Here is a 19,180-nt window from a genome sequence, read left to right as displayed (position 1 = left end):
TCTCCAAAACGGTGGCAAGTAGAATGGGGGGATCTTAGTCAGTTCTCTTCTTGCTGGATGATGTCACTAAACGTGATGATGTGGCAATATTGGGATTCAGAACGAAAATGTCAAAATACAATTCTGGGGTTCCCCAACCAAAAGGAGGCTGAAAACCCCTGCACTATAGCATCTGTCCATTTTATTCCTTCTGCTTCAACAAACGTGCAGCATCAGTAATGCGTTTCTACTGATGTCACATTGCAAAGTGTCCACACAGGACCAACGCCAGTGATGATTTAAGGGCAAGCTACAATCTCTGAAACTCCACCTTCCTCACGCTATTTCTCGGGCTGAGAGAGCCAGTGACACCAGAACACAGAGCTGCATCATCATCATCACCAGAAGCAGCAGCAAGCAGCCGCACAAGCCAATCTACAGCAGCAAGAATCTCACATCTCTCTGGGCGCATAGAGCCAGGCAACAGACGTCACCGGTGTGTGTGAGAGCATCCACCTCACCCACAGATATCAAGTGGATAGAGCAGGCTCATGTTCATTGAGACCTTAGAGAGAAGAGAAGGGGAGACATGTACAAGAGGGCAAGAATATAATAAGAGGAGAGAGAAGGAAAACCAGAACGTTGTGTGCTAGAGGGAGGGAGGGGGTTAGGAATAGCACAATAAAAGGGAAAGAGGAGAGAAAACTGGAAGAGATGAGGAGAAGCCAACAGAAGGAATGAGCAGACAGAAAGCATGATCATGCACTATCTAGGTTCGTGGTAGACCTTTTTACAAAGAAAAGCCCGGGCAGCAGACGAGCAGTAAACCAGTCCCTAATCTCCTGCTTCTTTTGCAAAGCTTACATCCTATTGTTTTCTGCACACAGGCGCCTGGCCACATGTGCCTTATACTCTTGGGATCTCATGGTCTGGCTGCTGATCTCAAGATGTGGACAGATATCTGATTGTCAGAAAGGGGTTTGCTATTCACTGCACATGCAGTGTACAGATCCTTAAGGGCTCAGTGTATTATTTTTCTTCTTGCAATACCTGGAGATTGTGCTGCACGTTGATGGGCACAGACCCACATCTTGATCCCTCCTGCTTTTCATACTAAATCAGCCCTTTCTGTGGGTTGATCCTGAGATTGCAGCTGCTGCTGTGTTCCTGGCACGGAGGGGACCATGGGATGTGGAGGAAGCAGAGCTGATGCCATTGAGCCACGTTATTATGAGAGCTGGACAAGAGAGACTGAGTCCACTTGGCTTACCAGCACTGACACTGAGGTTCCCCAAGCAGGGATGGGACACCCCTGCCAGGAAGATCACAGCCCAACAGAGGCTGGAATAAGAGACAAACGAGGATCCATTCACCCTGGTGAGACAACTCACAATCACATCATTCTCATGAACACAGTCAGCACACACATACTGATGCAGACTGTTGGTAACCTAACTCCATGACAGCTTTAGAGTCTAGGTCTTCTTGCTTTAAATCCAGTACTAATATATTCAGGTACAGAAGTAGTCTTTATTTCAGGGTGTAATTGAGGTCAGCAAGAACTTTACTGTAAAACCTTTTTATTATCAGTTTCGACAAACCTACTGTATTTCATGTCACCATGGGATATTTCCCCAGCGTTTAATTCGCATTCATTGTCTATGTAACGTATTGGAGTCCTGGAAGCACAGATGGATGGTATAGAATGCTCCAAAAATATTATCTGTGCCAACTTTACTCCATGTCAACTTTTAACTGGGCTTGCAAGAAAGCCAGTCACGTCAGGGAAACTGACACAAACGTGAGACACTACTTAATCTTTAATTGATGTGTATTAAGAGGAGGCAATTTTTGTGTACAGCTAAAAAACCATAGCTAGATAGGCAATCGGCCATGGACAGACGTCCCATTCCACGTCATTAATACTGTACATATTATGATTACTAGTCCAGTCCTTTGTGCGTAAATCCCATCCTAGATCATTTATTTTACATTATACTTCTTCGTGGGTGACTCCAATTTTAGCCCAGTCCTCTTTTTGTAACTCTGGCCCTATGGTGTCTCGAATTCTTAGAATAGATAATAAATGGAGAGAAAAAAAGTGAATGATGACTTCAATTCTGCGCTTAAGTAAGCCTGTTTGCATACATGTTAAAACAGAGCTTTTCTACCAGTTTCCACAAAAGGCTGGATCAGAAAATGAATTTGGAGAAGAGGGGTCACAGGAGCATGGTAATGTCATTTAGAATTAAAAAAAAAATCCAATTGTTACAAAGTGTTGAAGTATAATATTATTTAACATATGTAACATATATATGTACATTACCTTGCAAGTGAGTTTCAGTGTGCACAAAATTGTACTGAGCTGCTTGTGCATTAAAAATGAGCAGAAGCAGACAGTCCAACTGGGTAATTAAAGCCCTTTGCTGGCTGTGTTTGGCCTGCAAGAGCCTTGCTGTAAAACAATAAGTCAGTTATCACTACTTCCAGCTTTTTTATTTTGACAAAGATAGGCAGGTCTGTGATTCATTGCAAGCGCTGAAGTTCTTTTTACATGTATTTTCATCATTGCAAGCAGTGGTATACTAGTGCAATAACAGAACCACTTGTTTTTGCTCACAAGCCTTAATTTTTACGTCATTTTTTATATACATTTGGAACTATTATATATTTGTTTTCATTGTATTTAAATAAATGGGAAGAAGCCCAGCACCACTACTATTTGTATTTATTGATGAAATGTTTTACCAGGAAGAATACATTGAGAGTTACAGTACCTCTCGTTTTCAAGTATGTTCTGGGGCGTTTCATGGCATTTCTAGTACAATTTGCAGGATCCTTTGGTAAGGAAGTGCAACATCTGATCCCCTGATTTAAACTTGATTATGACTTGAGACTTTTACATTATCTATTAACCCGTTTTTGTCAATCGGCGCATTGCAGGCCCTGTGTCGGGTGTATAGGCGTTAGGCTATTTCGAGATGTATGATTTAGAGAGATATGCCTGTATTTTCTTTCACTGTTTTTTCCTTCAGAGGAGTCATGCTTATTTCTCTCACTATCAGCAAACCACCATGTTTTGATGCAATCTACTTTTCTCGCCCTTTGCCCTCAGCATACACCGTAAGAGTATATAAATGGTTTTTGTTAACCCCTTCGCTTTATTCTATTCATAAAATGAATGGGAAGCCCATTTGGTAATAAATAGCAACATTTGATCAGTGTGTTCTGATAATTGCTCTGCACCTAAGGTGGTAGAGATATTAGCCGTGTATTTGCCTGCAGCTCCACATTGCCAAGCACTTTTAGTTTCCCACTGCTTTTTTTATTTTCATCTTTAATAAGTTGCATCTAAGAACACCAATTCATTGTTGGTCTTTCTGACACTGAAGGGGTTAGAACACGGGTGCAGTGCAGGTGGCTCAAACAGAGGCTCAGTCAAAGATCTGTGCTGAAGCAGGAGGGATTGATTGAGCCACCAGGGAAATCCTGAAAACCCGATCTGTTGGTGGGGGGGGGGGGGGAGGGGGGGAGGTGGGTGGCTGGCTTGACAACTGGAGTTGAGCACCCCTGGGTTGGTGGGGAAATGAATTAAGTGCACCTTTTTTAAGGATCAACAAGAAATTCCATATGTAGCGATTGTAAAATGATAGGGATGGCAAAACCACCACATCTCTTTATTTTAAGTTGAACTATTTATTGGAAATGTATTTTTCGTCTTTAGGGTTCTAGGACCATTTTGCCACCACTGTATCTGTACTACGCTAAACTATGCCTTTCACACTCAATAGGTTTGTAGCTGCACAAATCAGAGAACAGCATAGACCCCGAATACGGCTTCCCCTCTAAAATATTCTTCCCTTTTCTATTGGGATTTCAATTTCTATTTTCAGTAGCTGGTTTATGTTCGCATAGCTGGTATAACTCAGAACAATGCCTATTATTGCCATGCCCTTTGTGGGTAAAGCCATCTCACACATTAGTCATTGGAATGACAAACTGCACACAGGACTGAATATAAACACTGCTCACTGCTGTGTGGGTGTATCAGAATTTCCATTTCATTTTAAATCCCCAGCATGTGGAGCAGTCAAATCTTCATATTTAATGTATTAAAGCTTATTTATAAACGTGTTACCGCAAAACTAGAGCAAATGGCATATAGAAGGACCTGCAGGGGGGACCTTTCAAAAAGTAAGGGGAATACTGTATTACTAGTTTTTATTGCAGAGAGGATTTGCATCTTTAATAATCGCTATGATGGGTCAAACCTTATGTAACACGGTTTCCAATCTCACTTAGGGACCAGTGCTGGGGGATAGGAGTATTACCAGGTGTGTGTGGTGCTATACCTGTAGGCTGCAGGAGTACTGAGTGGTCTGCTAGTTGGTAATGGGACGGAACAGGATAGGCTTGAACAGATCTCTGGGTTCTTCTTCTTGGTTGGTCTCAGCGCCTCCAGCGGTGATGGAACCCACGGGGTGTGGGTGTCAGCCCCCATCACTGCACTCCTATACCCCTCTTGCCCAGGAACTGACACCAGAGGCAGAGGTATAGTTGAACTGTATTTATTGTGGTGCTTTCTGCAGCAGCTCTTCATTGCAGCATATCATGTTCTCCAAAAGTCCCAGGAACTCTGGATGGTGCATGCACGGTAGTAGGGGCTCAATCTTAGTGGTCTCTATGCCAGCCGGCCTAGAGTGAGCATGCTTTCCCCGCAATGGAGAAGACTGACAGCTCCGTCCTCACTCCCTGAAGATCAGAGGGAAAGACCTACTAACTTTTAGCTACTCCCCATAAAACTCTGGAAGGGGCAGGCTCATGGACTGTACCCACCTATAAGGGGGCTGTACACAGGCCATGAGTCACCACCTACCTTCCTTCACTTTCAAGGGAAGCAGAAGGGGGTCACTGGCCCACAGATTAGCCTGCTAATGCCAGGAAGTTAACAGGACTTACTATGTGATACACTATGTGAGGAGAAACAGGTACTATGGAACATACCATGTTATTCTTGTATTCCGTATTTCCTCGATTCTAAGACGCCATCGATTCTAAGATGCATCGTTGATTTCATAAACATTTTTTTGGAAAAAAGAAACACTACATTAAATGTGATAGTCACGTGGTGTCCTGGGTCTTCCGCGATGTTGTTGCGCTCCCTCTGTACCTCTGCTCTGCTTATCCAGCCACTTCTTTCCCCCACCACCCCCGACGGGTGAGGACAAGTTCGTGCTGCTGCCCATCAACTCCCAGGTAACAGCAAGGTGGCTGGGTTTGGTGGTAAGGGGTGCTGACAGTGTACACAGTGCTATACATAGAATTCTTTCTGCAGGCACAGGTCCCTGCTCTATAGAGTTTACAATCGTTATTTTTTTTTTTTTGCTTCCTGAGGCACAGGGAGGTAAAGTGACTTGCCCAAGGTCACAAGGAGCCGACACCGGTATTTGAACCTGGCTCCCCTGCTTCAAGCTCCATGCGTGTGTGATGTTATCAAAATCAGAGCCTACACTCACTGAGCCACTCCTTTGTCCACATGATCTTTCATGTTGTTATCTATTGAATCTGTGTGTTTCCACCCAGAAACCTTTGTGAAGCTGCATTTCAAGCAACGGCTTTCTTTCATGATCAGTTTCTAATTTACATTTTCTAACTGAGATGCCTGTGTACACACCTGAAATAACTGTGAAATATGATAATTCAAAGCATTTACTTTCCCAGGTCTCTCAGGTGGCATCGCTCAGGTATCTCTCTCTTATGGCCTTTGAGGATAGGTGTTTACCTCAGGGGAAATACCGTCTGATACTCTGTACAGTAAAATCATGCTATGTCAGAAACCCTAGGTGTCAGGTGCAGGATGGATCTCAGTTGCCGATACAGAAGGAGCGAAGGCCAGAACGTGGTCACTAGCTGGGTTAAGGGCAGGCGGCGAAGTAGTGTTGTTGGGTCACAGGCAGAGGTCAGAGGCAGGCAGCAAAGTAGCATCCTCGGGAGGACTCACAGCGAAATAGCAGGAACAGGACTGGGACACAGGAAGATGACAAGCCAAAATTATAGGCAAGGACCTTTTATTCAACTACAACTCAAAACATGGTACAGGCCAAACAGAGGTCAAGCAGAGAACATGGCATGGGTATGAAAGAGCCTGTATCATACAAAACAAAGGCAGAACAGGAAACTTATGTAGCCCATGTTTCCCCCCCCCTCTGGGAGATGTTGCTGCTACATGGAGTGGGGTGCATACCTGCTGGCGTACAGTAGATCTGAGTCTCCCGCATGATGTTAGGGGATGTCAGAACAGGCTTCTGGGTTATAACTGATTCATACTCATGGTGACGGCGCCTCCATCTCTTGCAGAACCCAGGGATGAGGGGTGAAATCCCTGCTGAGAACTCTTTACTCCCCCCACCCCCCCCCCCGCCCCTGATAGATTTCAGTCTCAGGCAAGGAGGTATAATGAACAACTGGAACACTTTATTCTCACTGTACACTGCATAGCATACACAGCAAAAACTGGATACTTGAGCTTAGGGCCTTCACCCTCAGGATGTCCCTGGACATTCACTCCCAGCCAAAGGCCACCAGGAGCAGTCCTAGCTCTTCCCTTACTCCTTGGTAGAGTAAGGGGAACAGTCTCCCGCCGCTCACCTAAAAGAGGGCGTCAGATTGGCAGAGCCCTGCACAACTGGTCTGGGTAGACTAGCCTCTCTCAGAGGTAGAGGCAACTCACTAAATTTGCTAGTGCAGCTCCTTAAGTACAGATAAAGCAGGAAGCACCCCTGTGCCCCCGATAGGACACAAGGCCTGGTTGCACCGCCCTCTCTGTGACTCACTGAGGCTGCAGAGGAGTGGGGAAAACCCATGACTATTCCTGGCAAGCCTGCTTTTACTAGGGCTTACTGCAGGAGGAGAGCAGACTGGTAGCCAAAAACCAGGCATGCTACACTTATAAAGACAGAGAATCAGACAGAAGACAGGTGCAGACGGGATACTAATAGAAACAAGAGGAAACAGCAGAGGGGGATCCCAGTGAAGACAGGAGGAGCACACCCTGTGGACATGCAAGGGAACTGAGACTAGGAGTGAGGGCTATTAGATATGTTAGGAAGGTTCCTGACATTACTCCCCCCTCTCAAGAGTGTTCTCCGTACGATCCTCCAGGCTTATCAGGGTGTCCTCAATGGAGGGCCAAGTGAAAGTGGGCCACCTCTGTTGTTTTAGTAACACAGGCAAAAGGAACGAGTTCAGTAGTTCCAAAGTAGCGTCCCATGAACATTTTTATTTGATAGCATCATATAAGGACTCAGATGACGTCACACGTGTTGTTAACTCTGGAGCCAAGACTTGCTGCTCAGCCGACTGTAAATACATGGGTACCAGTTAATGATGAGGATCTGAATACTTGGACATGCAGAGTGGCATCAGGGCTGGGGACCCATGCACAGGCTGTATAAGCCCATTGGAAGGCTGAAAGGATGCACCTTTCTCCAGAGCATGATGCAGAAAACACAGAGAATTGGTCAGAAGCATAAAGACGAAAGTTCCAGTGGAGCAACTCCACTACTTAGATCAGCACGAAGAAGTTCATGAGGATGCTCTGCCAAAGATGGAGTCTGGCCAAAAGACAGAACATACAGTGACTGAGGGAGTCCAATGGAGGGCTCAGACACTATCCTCTTATCAAGGTGTAGTCAAATTACACTGAGCCATTTATTAGTGACAGGTTCAGTGAAAAGATAATTCACAACCATTGGATTGACCTTGGGGCAGTTGAGTGTCAGGATGCATCAACACAGATTTCCGGGGATCCGTGAGCGGAAAACTTGTCCTTGAAATGGGAATTTTAGGATCAGAAATGAGTACATCAGGCTCGAAAAGGAATCAGTGAGTGAATTAGCCTCTTTAACCCTGCAGAGAACGTCTCACTCAAACTTCTCTTCTGCTTGTTTGACAATGAAGTCTCCCATGCATTGTGCCATTTCCTCCTCGCTGTCACTGGAATAGCAATCTGCGTCTGGATCAGCATCATTGATCGCCAGCAACTCAACCTTGGTGGAGCTCTCATCACCTCTGACTGTACCCTGTGGCATCTCTCTCTCTCAATGCATTCATTTATGCAGACTGCTGAATAATCAGTGATGCCCTTCTCATCGTGCGATGAGATGAAAGCAGACTGTAGCACTGAGACAGCATTGCGAATGCGCCTATAGGAACGAACAGCATCCTTTGTTTTGATGCAGAATCACACAAGCAGCTTTCTTCATACTCCTGTAGCGTCTTTGTTGCTGAAACTTTCTGTCATTTGACAGGCGTACAATCACACATTGCTTCAAATGTTCACACTTGCTCCTTTGTAGTTGCATTCTACAAATTGACTGAAGAATGCAGACTGCTTTATTCTGGCGATAAAGCTGACAAGCTTTCATCCCTCTGTAGGCAGCCTGTACGATGACAGTTGCCGAGCGTTTGCACAGATAACTTTCTCCATCCTTCCTTCGATAAGAGCTCTGTAGTATATGTGAAGTGTTAGGATGCGTCTCTTCTTTCTTTCAGAGTCTGCTCTGATTTTAGAAAGTTCTAACCGGAAACATACAGTAGGGATTGCCCTTTCTTGTTCCAAAGTTCACTTTGCTTCTTCCAGTGCTAATTGTATCCTTGACTACTTTTTTTGTTCCAATAGATTTTCTAACGTTTTCCTTTTCATGGAGTTTCTTATTTCCTTCACTGACCTAGTCAGTCAAAGCTGAATTTACTCCTTGCAAATTCTTGTACTCACTCTTTACAGTCTCTAAATCACTCCCGACCCTTTCATAGGTATCTTTCCATTCCATCCTTCTGTGTCGAGATTGCGAACCTCCTCCCAATAGACTCCATCCTGTGCTAAAATGATGAACCTCTCTCAGAGACATCCAGAGCCAGGGGCGGGAGGGGGGCTCGGGATAGGGGGGCACGGGAGGTGGACGCTGGTGGGGCGAGGAGGGCTAGGGCAGGAGGCGCGCGAGGGGGAAGCTCAGTTGGCGCTTTCCCCTCCGTTTCTAGTTGGGAGCGGGGGGGGGGCTGGGCTGTGTGCGCGGGGGTTGTGTGCGTGCGCGGCGATTCCCACTCCATCCCACGTGGGCAGCGGGGAGGCTGGGTTGCGCGCACGGGGCCTGTCTTGGCGATTCCCACTCCGTCCCACGTTTGGAGCGGGGAGGGGGGGGGGGGCTGGTTGCGCAGCGGGGCCTGTCTTGGCGCTTCCCTCTCCGTCCCACGTTTGGAGCGGGGAGGGGGGGGGGCTGGTTGCGCACGCGGGGCCTGTCTTGGCGCTTCCCCCTCCGTCCCACGTGGGGAGCGGGGAGCGGGCCCACAGGCAGAGGCAGGACATGTCGAGCAGGGCGGCCGGGCCCCACTGACTCATGGGGCCCAGGACGCCAGTATCCTTTGTCCCCCCCTGTTGGCGGCCCTGATGATGAGAGTCAGAATACTTAGATAGGCAGAGAAGTAGCAAAACTGGGGACTCAGACACAGGCTGTATAAGCATGTCAGAAGGCCGCAGAAGGATGCAAATGACTCTTTAAATAGTCCCAGAGTACGTAGTAAGCAGCATAGATGGTTGATCGGAATCAGAAGGAAAATGTTCTGGTGGAGTATATATATTACTCAGATTAGCATGTAAAAGTTCATGAGAATTTTCTGCTACAGGTTGAATCCGGTCAGAGGACAGTATGGGCAGAGACTGCAGGGACCCAATGAAAGGCACAGATACAATCCTCTCATCAAAGTCCAGTCCAGTCACACATAGCAACTTATCAGTGACAGTTGCGGTGATGAAGTAGTTCTCTGCCATAGGACTGGCCATCAGCAGGAGGCCAGCACCCCTGGGCAGGTGGGCATTGGAAAGCATCAATTCAGATGCCAGGGAATCCACGAGCAGCAAACCCGTCCTGAACGTGGGAGCCTGAGAATCCACCGCAGACACACCAGGCTCCACAAGAAAATCAATGTGCAGGAAACTTGTCTCTGCAGTGGGGGCCACAGAATCCGCAGAGGAAACACCAGACACCGAAGGGTAATCAGAAAGAAGAACGCCCATCCCAACAGCGGGAGCACAGGAAATAAGGTACATCAGGCGCTGCAGGGAAATCTAAGAGGGGTGCCATGAAATCAGGAAAGGGCACAACAGGCACTGTACAGGAATCAATGAGCAGTAAATCAGTCTTGAAAGTGGGAGCCTTTGAATCAGTAAGGATATCAGGTACTGCAGGAAAATCAGTGTTTGAGTCAGTAATGGGTACCTCAAACACTGTGGAACAATCAGCGAAACACAAACTTGTCTTTGGAGTGGGAGTCCCAGAGTAATTCATGGTTATATCAGGCACTGCAGAGGAATCAGTGAAAGATATGCTTGTCTCTGAAGTGGTTGTCTGAGAATCCGCAGTGCTTATACTAGGTACTGCAGAGGGATCAGAGAAAGATACGCTTGTCTCTGAAGTGGGAACATCCGTGAAAGGTGGCGCTGTCTTTAAAGCAGGAACCTTAGAATCAGTCAAAGGGACCTCAGACATTGCAGGAGAATCAAAGAGAAACGTGACTTAGAAATGTGGAGCTGTGAAGAATTCATCCTTTGGCGCCTGGAATGCAACGTTAGCTTTAGGCCCCCAAGAAAATGAAAGGGGTACCCCAAGGGGTTTAGGAGCGGGACATGAAGCACAGACTTGACCGCAGAATTCTAGAGACGGTGGGGGCAGGGAATGCTGGTGAACGCTGGTTCAATGCAGACTGAAAGAGGGTCTGGAGGTGATCCATCCATTATGCGTTCCTTTCCAGGTATAGGTCCTGTTTATGGAACAGGCCTGCATGCGGGGTCAGGACTCAACCCACCTCAGCGGGGTCCATGTTTGCGGGGCTGAGCATACTGTAACGGGTGCTCGCCACAAACAGGATGGAACCGCAGGGCCGAGGTGGGGATATTGGACCACCGACCTGGAGCCGCGACGCTGCGTTCGGAACACAGGTTTGGTAGCTGGGTCCGGGGAGAGCAGCGTAGTCGTGATCCAGGCAGGCAGCAAAGGAGTGATGGTCGGGGTCTCTGATGGTGAGGGGGTAACCAGGCCATCAACAAAGGTATTATGCCCGGCTGGTTACCTCTGAGCCATATTGGGTAGTTTGGAGTGTCAGCTCTTGGACCCATTTATTTTACATGCAATGTATGTTATTGTATTGCAATAAAGGATTTGTGTGTGTGTTACCTTTCCAGGAGTGCTAACCAGTGGAGATTCAGAGGCTATGAGTTTCAAGGGGGATTTTGCGGTAAAAGTGTTGTCAGATTGTGTCTAGGTAGAAGGGGTCCAGAGTTGCTGGCCACCCCAAACATGTATCCGAGAATCAGGTCAGATTCCCAGGGACATATAGGCACAGCACTCCGGTCAAAATACTCCCTTGAAAACTGTTACGCGACTCACCGCCAGGCTCCCTGCTTCAGCACAGACCAAAAATGTAAATGGGGGCATAAGGATATGTGTATCCCAGGTACAGTCGGGGTCCCTAAGTTAGTTGGAGTCCCCCAGTATATGCCCCGATCACCAGAACCAGGTATAGAGGTTCTGGGGTGCTTCAACCATTGATAAGGTTGCAAGGCTAATTTCATGTCTAAGTCCAAATTTCCCATGTATTTAGAAAGTAGCTCTGAAATTGAACCTAAGCGTTGTTTCGTGCAAATTTTAAAACATTTTGTTATAGGAAGGTCTGTGAGTGCTGAAACTGAATGTGTGCATCTTTTCAGTTTAACCTAGTAAACGAGGGACTTCGAAGAATTTGTGAAATATTTTTATTTTAACATTGTGAATAATTGTTAATGCTTATGCACTGTATATGAGCTGGAGATATCCAAGTCCGGGGTTCCAAGAGACCAGTTGGCTACCAAGTTGGTGCCACCAAGTCTGCTCGGGTCCCGGAGTTGATAGCCACAGAGATTGCCACGGTGTGAAAGCCATTTGGGCGGAGGAGTTAGCCTCAAGTACCCTCGCCCATGGCTGAATGGAAGTCATCGGACTACCATTTGCCCAGCCCAGACCTTGAGATGCCTAACTCCATGGGTGGCTTCTGACTGACAAGTGGCAGAGGTGCTAAGCTGGTGCATGCCCCTGTCAGATTCCAAATCCATTCTTGCCCGGCTTCAGGAGACTGGCAAGTCTGATTGGCTGGTAGGAATTCTCCCATGCTCGGACTGGCTGGAGTATTTCATGAATGGAACTGAAATACTATAAGAAAGTCAGCAGCCAATCTGGTGTTGAGATTCTCTAAGACTTTGAGCGCCTAGAGAGCAGCGGCAAATTTGAATCCGCCAAAAGATGTTCCAAGAGAAATAGCAGCGAGCCGGCTTCAGAAATTTCAGGTCGAGAAATTTTCTAAGTCCCGACTTTTGCGGCCAAGTTCTAAAAATTAAACGTAGTGGTCACGGCTGTGGATTGAAGCTGATTTGAGTTCCAAGACTTTGGGACTTACTTGCGGTAAAGTTATTTCAAGGCTTGTACAGCAGTGGCGTGTGGAACTCCATGCCGATTTGGGTTCCATGACATCACGGCTAAATCCCAGTCAACTACAAACTTTGTTTTATGGACTGTAGAAGCTAGGACAGTCTAGTTTTTTTGTCCAGGCCCCCAGTAAGTGTGTCTTTTCGCTTGTATGTTGTAAATCACTGTGTGTACGTCTGTTTCAAATGAAATAAATGACAATTTGTTTTACCTCCTTGTTTTGCGCAATGTTATGATCCCGGTTAAAAAGGTGTGAATACCTGGTCTCCCGTGACAGGCTTATTTACTGGTGGCAGCGGTGGGATCATTGAGCCTATGTTTTAAAATCCTGCGGGGTCTTCTAACAGAGGGAAACTTGAAGATTGCAAGCTCCCAAAATAAGCAGTAACGTAAACAAGTTTTACAATGCAAGGAAAGCACAGGTTCTCCATTGTCACTTAGTTTAGTGCCACCAGGTGAACATGGACAGACGGTCAGGTCAGTACCGGTCATGGTCATGGAACTGAACCAGAATTGTTGCCCGGTGTGAGAGCTATGGACTACCTATGGATGGTCATTCAAAGACACTGCTTGAGGATGTTACGGGTGCTCAACACAAACAGGATGGGACCGCGAGGCTGAGGTGGGGATGTCAAAATACACCAACCTACAACCGCGTAACTGTGTCCGTATTGCAGAGTTGTAGTTGTGTAGCTGGGTCAGGGTAGGAGAGGTTAGAATGGTTGTGATACTTGCCGTGGTCTGGGGTTGGAGAAGTCGGATGGTCGTAGTGCGTAGCAGGGTCCAGGAGTAGAGAATGTAGAAGTCCAATTGCACCTGAAGTCAGGGGTCAGAGAATGCGGAGATCCAGATACAAGCCGAGGTCAAAACAGGAACAAGATAAACAAGATAAGTACAGGCAAGGTAACAGGGTGCGTTTGGGGCAAGCACTTCGTCACATAAACAGAGGTTTATTCTCAGCCAAATTGGAGGAGGATTTGGTGAGCATAAATAGGGCAGGTATCCAATAGAAGGTTAGCACAAGGCTGCAAGGTAATGAATGGGAACCAACCCCCAGATGTATTCAGTCCACCGATAGGAGGGAGCGAGGAGAAGAGCAGGTGTAGCATAATTGCTGAGAGCAAGACTTCGGAGGGACATGTGGCGCCTGCGTGTAAATCGTGTGCGATGCGCATCACCCATGACATCACGGGGCAGAGCCTGAGCGCAGTGCGTGCGTTATCCACCAGCCTGGTAGCATGACACGCGTCACCCGTCTTGTCACGGGACGCGTCACTGGGCGTGGCCTAATCACGGTGCGTGCGGTATCCCCCAGCCTGGTAGCGCAACGCGCGTCACCTGTCTCATCACAGGATGCTTTACGGGGGCGGAACCGGGATCCAATCATCACAGAGAAGGACTTGGAGACTCATGAAGCCAGTATTGCTTCACAGGAATGGCGTATGGACTGTAGAAGCTAGGAAAGTCTAGTTTTTTCGCTCAGTAAGTGTGTCTTTTCTCTTGTATATTGTAATCCACTGTGTGTACGTCTGTTTCAACAAAATAAATGACAATTTGTTTTACCTCCTTGTTTTGCTCAATGTTTTGATCCTGGTTAAAAAGGTGTAAATACCTGGTCTCCCGCGACAGGGTCACAGGCTGGGGTCGGCACCAAGGAAGCCAAAGGAATAGGGAAGGCTTCAGCACAGGGAAGGCATCAGAACAGAGAATGCTACAGCAAGGCAAGGGGCTTATGGAAAGCACAAGTACACAAGATTATGCTCAGTCCTTTCCTGGTGGAAGGGGCTGACCCTAAATAGCAAGGAGAGCCAATAGGTGCAGAGCTGCACATCAGTCAGCAACAAGGCAGGCTGCAATTTAAGTCCAGGAACAGGTGCAGCCAATCACAAAGTCCAGGGAGGGATTTTCCAGGAACAAAGATGGCCAACACAGACCATGGGGCAGGTTCCAGCAAGACCCTGGACTAGAACCCTTACACGGGATCAATGAGGCTCTGATTCTTGGCAGCATCAGTGTATGTCTTCCACAGTTTATTCGACATGTCATCCATGTGAGTCTCTAACTGATGCCTTTCCTGCTCCAAAATACACAGTAATCGCTGCGGACAGACACCCTGTAGCTCAGCCTTGGCTTCTTGGTCTTTATCCAATCGTCCCCAGAGGCAATCAATCTCATCCCATGCACATTGAAGTGCATGAGCTAAGGCATCTTTAGCTGGGTTCAAGACGTCATCTTTCTTTTGCCCAGCCTCCTCCTCTACTGCCACTCCCAGGACGATTTTGCTAGTCGCTCTAGGCTGCAGCATATCTCAGCTGTTTTCTAACACATGCTTTCCAGGTGGTACAGGGTCATCTTTAATTCTTTCTGCAACTTTCACGGTAAGCTGAGAACCTCCTTTCATGTTATTTTTCTTCCTCTTTACCTTGGGAAGCTATGAAACATCAGCAGTACCGTGCTCACAAACTTCTGCATGTTCCCCGCTCCCAACACGCATAGAATCAGAAATGGGTACCTCAGGCTCTGCATAGAAGTCAGTGAGAGACAAATTTGTTTTTAAAGTGGGAGCTGTAGGACCAGAAAAAGGGAAACCAAACACCCCAGGAAAACCCGGGAAATGTGAATGTGTCTTAAAAGCAGAAACCTTGAAATTAGCAATGGAGATATCAAGCACAGCAAGGAAACCAGAGAACAGTGGTGAATTTCCAAATCCGCCGCCCTTAGGCACATCCCTGTATCTGCCGCCTCCTTTCTGCCGCCTTGCTTCTCCTTCAGGATCCAGCATCAAATGACACCGTGGACGTCACCAAAGTGACGGCAACGCGACGTCACGGTTGCCGTGGCAACAAGACGCCATGTGACGTCATTTGTGACTCGATTTTTAAAGGAGAAGCAGGCCGGCAGAACAATGACAGCCGACACCGGTAAGTGACTCCTTCCCATTAGGTCCGATAAGAGCGTGGCAAATGCTAATGGGGGCGGACATTTTTGCCGCCCCCAAATTTTGCCACCTTAGGCCGGGGCCTAACGGGCGTAATGGGAAATCTGAAACTGCCAGAGAAAGAGGAACTTGCTTTCAAAGCTGAGGCTTTAGCATCAGTAATAGGTATATCATACATTGCGAGGGAATCACATAGTACAGGAAAAACAATGGGATGCACGCTCGTCTTTGAAATGGGAACTTGTGAGTCAGCAGTGATCGCACCAGGCACTGCAGAGTAATCAGGGACATATATGCTTGTCTCTGAAGTGGAGTCTCTAGAACCAGCCGCGGTTACACTAAGCACTGCAAAGGAGTCAAGGAAAGGCAAGTTTGTTTTTGAAGTGGATGTCTGAAAATCTGCAGTGGTTATATCAGGTAATGCAAAGAAGTCAGGGAAGGGTAAGCTTGTCTCTGAGGAGGGAGTCTTAGAACCAGCAGGGGTTATATCAGGCACTGCAGGGGATTCAGGGATTGAAGCAACAACTTTATATTATAATAAACCATAGGGGTTTTCGAGAAAAAAAAGTGTAACTATCCTTAAAATGGGTGCCGTGGAAGGTTTGCTTCTTGGGACCGAAAAAGCCATTTCAGCTTGCGTTTCCCACGAAACGGAAAGGGCCTTTCTCAGGGATGAAATCAGCAAGAGTCATAACAAGCCCTGCAGAAGAATTGAAGCAAAAAACTTTAAAATCCATAATAGGATTTGCAAATACAAACAAGTAGTTATTGTTCCCCACAAATAAAAGGAAGGGGTTTTTCCTCATGTCGATGCAAGCGGCCTGCTGAGTCTGTTCAGGCGAGATCCAGGAGTGACCTCTGTTTTCTGTCACAACCCCTAGGTGTCAGGAGCAGGATCAATATCAATGGCCGGTACAGCAGGCGAGGAGCAAAGGCAAGAATGGGGTCACTAGCTGGGTTCAGGGCAGGTGATGTTGTCGGGGTCACAGGAAGAGGTGAGAAGCAAGCAGCGAAGAGGCATCATCAGGGTCACTCGCAGAGGTTAGGGCAGGCAGCGAAGTAGCAGGAACACGGGAACAGAGCTGGGACGCGGGAACAGGGCTGGGACGCGGGAATAGGGCTGGGATGCAGGAACAGGGTCGGGATGCGGGAACAGGTCTGGGAGATGGGAACAGGGCTGGGAGACGGGAACAGGGCTGGGAGAAAGGAACAGGACTGGGAAGCAGGAACAGGGCCGGGACGCGGGGACAGGGCTGGTATACGGGGACAGGGCTGGGACGCGGGAACAGGGCTGCGACGCGGGAACAGGACTAGCCAAAAGTATAAGGACCTTTAATTAAACTACAACTCAAAACATGGTACAGACAAAACAGAGGTCAGGGCAAGGGCATGAAAGAGTCTGTAGCAAACACAGCGAAGGCAAAGAACAGGGCTGGGACTTGGGGATAGGGCTGGGACTTGGGGATAGGGCTGGGACTTGGGGATAGGGCTGGGACTTGGGGATAGGGCTGGGACTTGGGGATAGGGCTGGGACTTGGGGATAGGGCTGGGACTTGGGGATAGGGCTGGGACTTGGGGATAGGGCTGGGACTTGGGGACAGGGCTGGGGCTTGGGGACAGGGCTGGGACTTGGGGATAGGGCTGGGACTTGGGAATAGGGCTGGGACTTGGGAATAGGGCTGGGACTTGGGGATAGGGCTGGGACTTGGGGATAGGGCTGGGACTTGGGGATAGGGCTGGGACCTGGGGATAGGGCTGGGACCTGGGGACAGGGCTGGGACTTGGGGATAGGGCTGGGACTTGGGGATAGGGCTGGGACTTGGGGATAGGGCTGGGACTTGGGGATAGGGCTGGGACTTGGGGATAGGGCTGGGACTTGGGGATAGGGCTGGAACCTGGGGATAGGGCTGGGACCTGGGGACAGGGCTGGGACTTGGGGATAGGGCTGGGACTTGGGGATAGGGCTGGGACTTGGGGATAGGGCTGGGACTTGTGGATAGGGCTGGGATGCAGGGACAGGGCTGGGACTTGGGAATAGGGCTGGGACTTGGGGATAGGGCTGGGATGTGGGGACAGGGCTGGGACTTGGGGATAGGGCTGGGACTTGGGGATAGGGCTGGGACTTGGGGATAGGGCTGGGACTTGGGGATAGGGCTGGGACTTGGGGATAGGGCTGGGACTTGGGGATAGGGCTGGGACTTGGGGATAGGGCTGGGACTTGGGGATAGGGCTGGGACTTGGGGATAGGGCTGGGACTTGGGGATAGGGCTGGGACTTGGGGATAGGGCTGGGACTTGGGGACAGGGCTGGGACTTGGGGATAGAGCTGGGACTTGGGGACAGGGCTGGGGCTTGGGGATAGGGCTGGGACTTGGGGATAGGGCTGGGACTTGGGAACAGGGCTGGGACTTGGGGATAGGGCTGGGACTTGGGGATAGGGCTGGGACTTGGGGATAGGGCTGGGACTTGGGGATAGGGCTGGGACTTGGGGATAGGGCTGGGATTTGGGGACAGGGCTGGGACTTGGGGACAGGGCTGGGACTTGGGGACAGGGCTGGGACTTGGGGATAGGGCTGGGACTTGGGGATAGGGCTGGGACTTGGGGATAGGGCTGGGACTTGGGGATAGGGCTGGGACTTGTGGATAGGGCTGGGATGCGGGGACAGGGCTGGGACTTGGGAATAGGGCTGGGACTTGGGGATAGGGCTGGGATGTGGGGACAGGGCTGGGACTTGGGGATAGGGCTGGGACTTGGGGATAGGCTGGGACTTGGGGACAGGGCTGGGACTTGGGGATAGGGCTGGGACTTGGGGATAGGGCTGGGACTTGGGGATAGGGCTGGGACATGGGGACAGGGCTGGGGCTTGGGGATAGGGCTGGGACTTGGGGATAGGGCTGGGACTTGGGAACAGGGCTGGGACTTGGGGAAAGGGCTGGGACTTGGGGATAGGGCTGGGACTTGGGAACAGGGCTGGGACTTGGGGATAGGGCTGGGACTTGGGGATAGGGCTGGGACTTGGGAACAGGGCTGGGACTTGGGAACAGGGCTGGGACTTGGGGATAGGGCTGGGACTTGGGGATAGGGCTGGGACTTGGGAACAGGGCTGGGACTTGGGAACAGGGCTGGGACTTGGGAACAGGGCTGGGACTTGGGAACAGGGCTGGGACTTGGGAACAGGGCTGGGACGCGGGGATAGGGCTGGGACTTGGGGATAGGGCTTGGACTTGGGGATAGGGCTGGGACTTGGGGATAGGGCTGGGACTTGGGGATAGGGCTGGGACTTGGGGATAGGGCTGGGACGCGGGAACAGGGCTGGGACGCGGGAACAGGGCTGGGACGCGGGAACAGGGCTGGGATGCGGGAACAGGACTAGCCAAAAGTAAAAAGGAGCTTTAATTAAACTACAACTCAAAACATGGTACAGACAAAACAGAGGTCAGGGCAAGGGCATGAAAGAGTCTGTAGCAAACAAAGCAAATGCAAAGACTAAACAGAACAGGAAACGTATAAAGACAGATAATGAGACAGAATACAGGTGCAGACGGTATACAGTACTAATAGGAACAGCAGAGGAGGATCCCAGTGAAGGCATCAACAGCAGCAAACGCGATGGACATGCAAGGGTACTGACACTAGGAGCGAGGGCTATTAGATATGTCAGGGATGTCCCTGACATGCTATAACCCCTGATATAACAGAGCTTTGTTGATCTCTAGCCCTTATGAAGAAATGCAAACATTTCCCTTTACCG

General features: G+C 49.0%; 1 protein-coding gene across 1 annotated transcript in view; it reads left to right on the top strand.

Annotated features, from left to right (window-relative positions):
- Positions 1–216: 216 nt before the first annotated feature.
- BAALC (BAALC binder of MAP3K1 and KLF4) overlaps positions 217–19,180 on the top strand; it is a 49,600-nt gene continuing 30,636 nt past the window's right edge. The window contains exon 1 of the mRNA XM_075582561.1: positions 217–1,356. Coding sequence (XP_075438676.1) covers positions 1,164–1,356 — 193 coding nt within the window. The 5' untranslated portion in view covers positions 217–1,163. The remainder of the gene's footprint in view (positions 1,357–19,180) is intronic.

Source organism: Ascaphus truei, chromosome 2 (genome assembly GCF_040206685.1).
Source record: "Ascaphus truei isolate aAscTru1 chromosome 2, aAscTru1.hap1, whole genome shotgun sequence".
NCBI lineage: Eukaryota > Metazoa > Chordata > Amphibia > Anura > Ascaphidae > Ascaphus > Ascaphus truei.
This window is presented reverse-complemented; position numbering and strand designations above follow the sequence as displayed.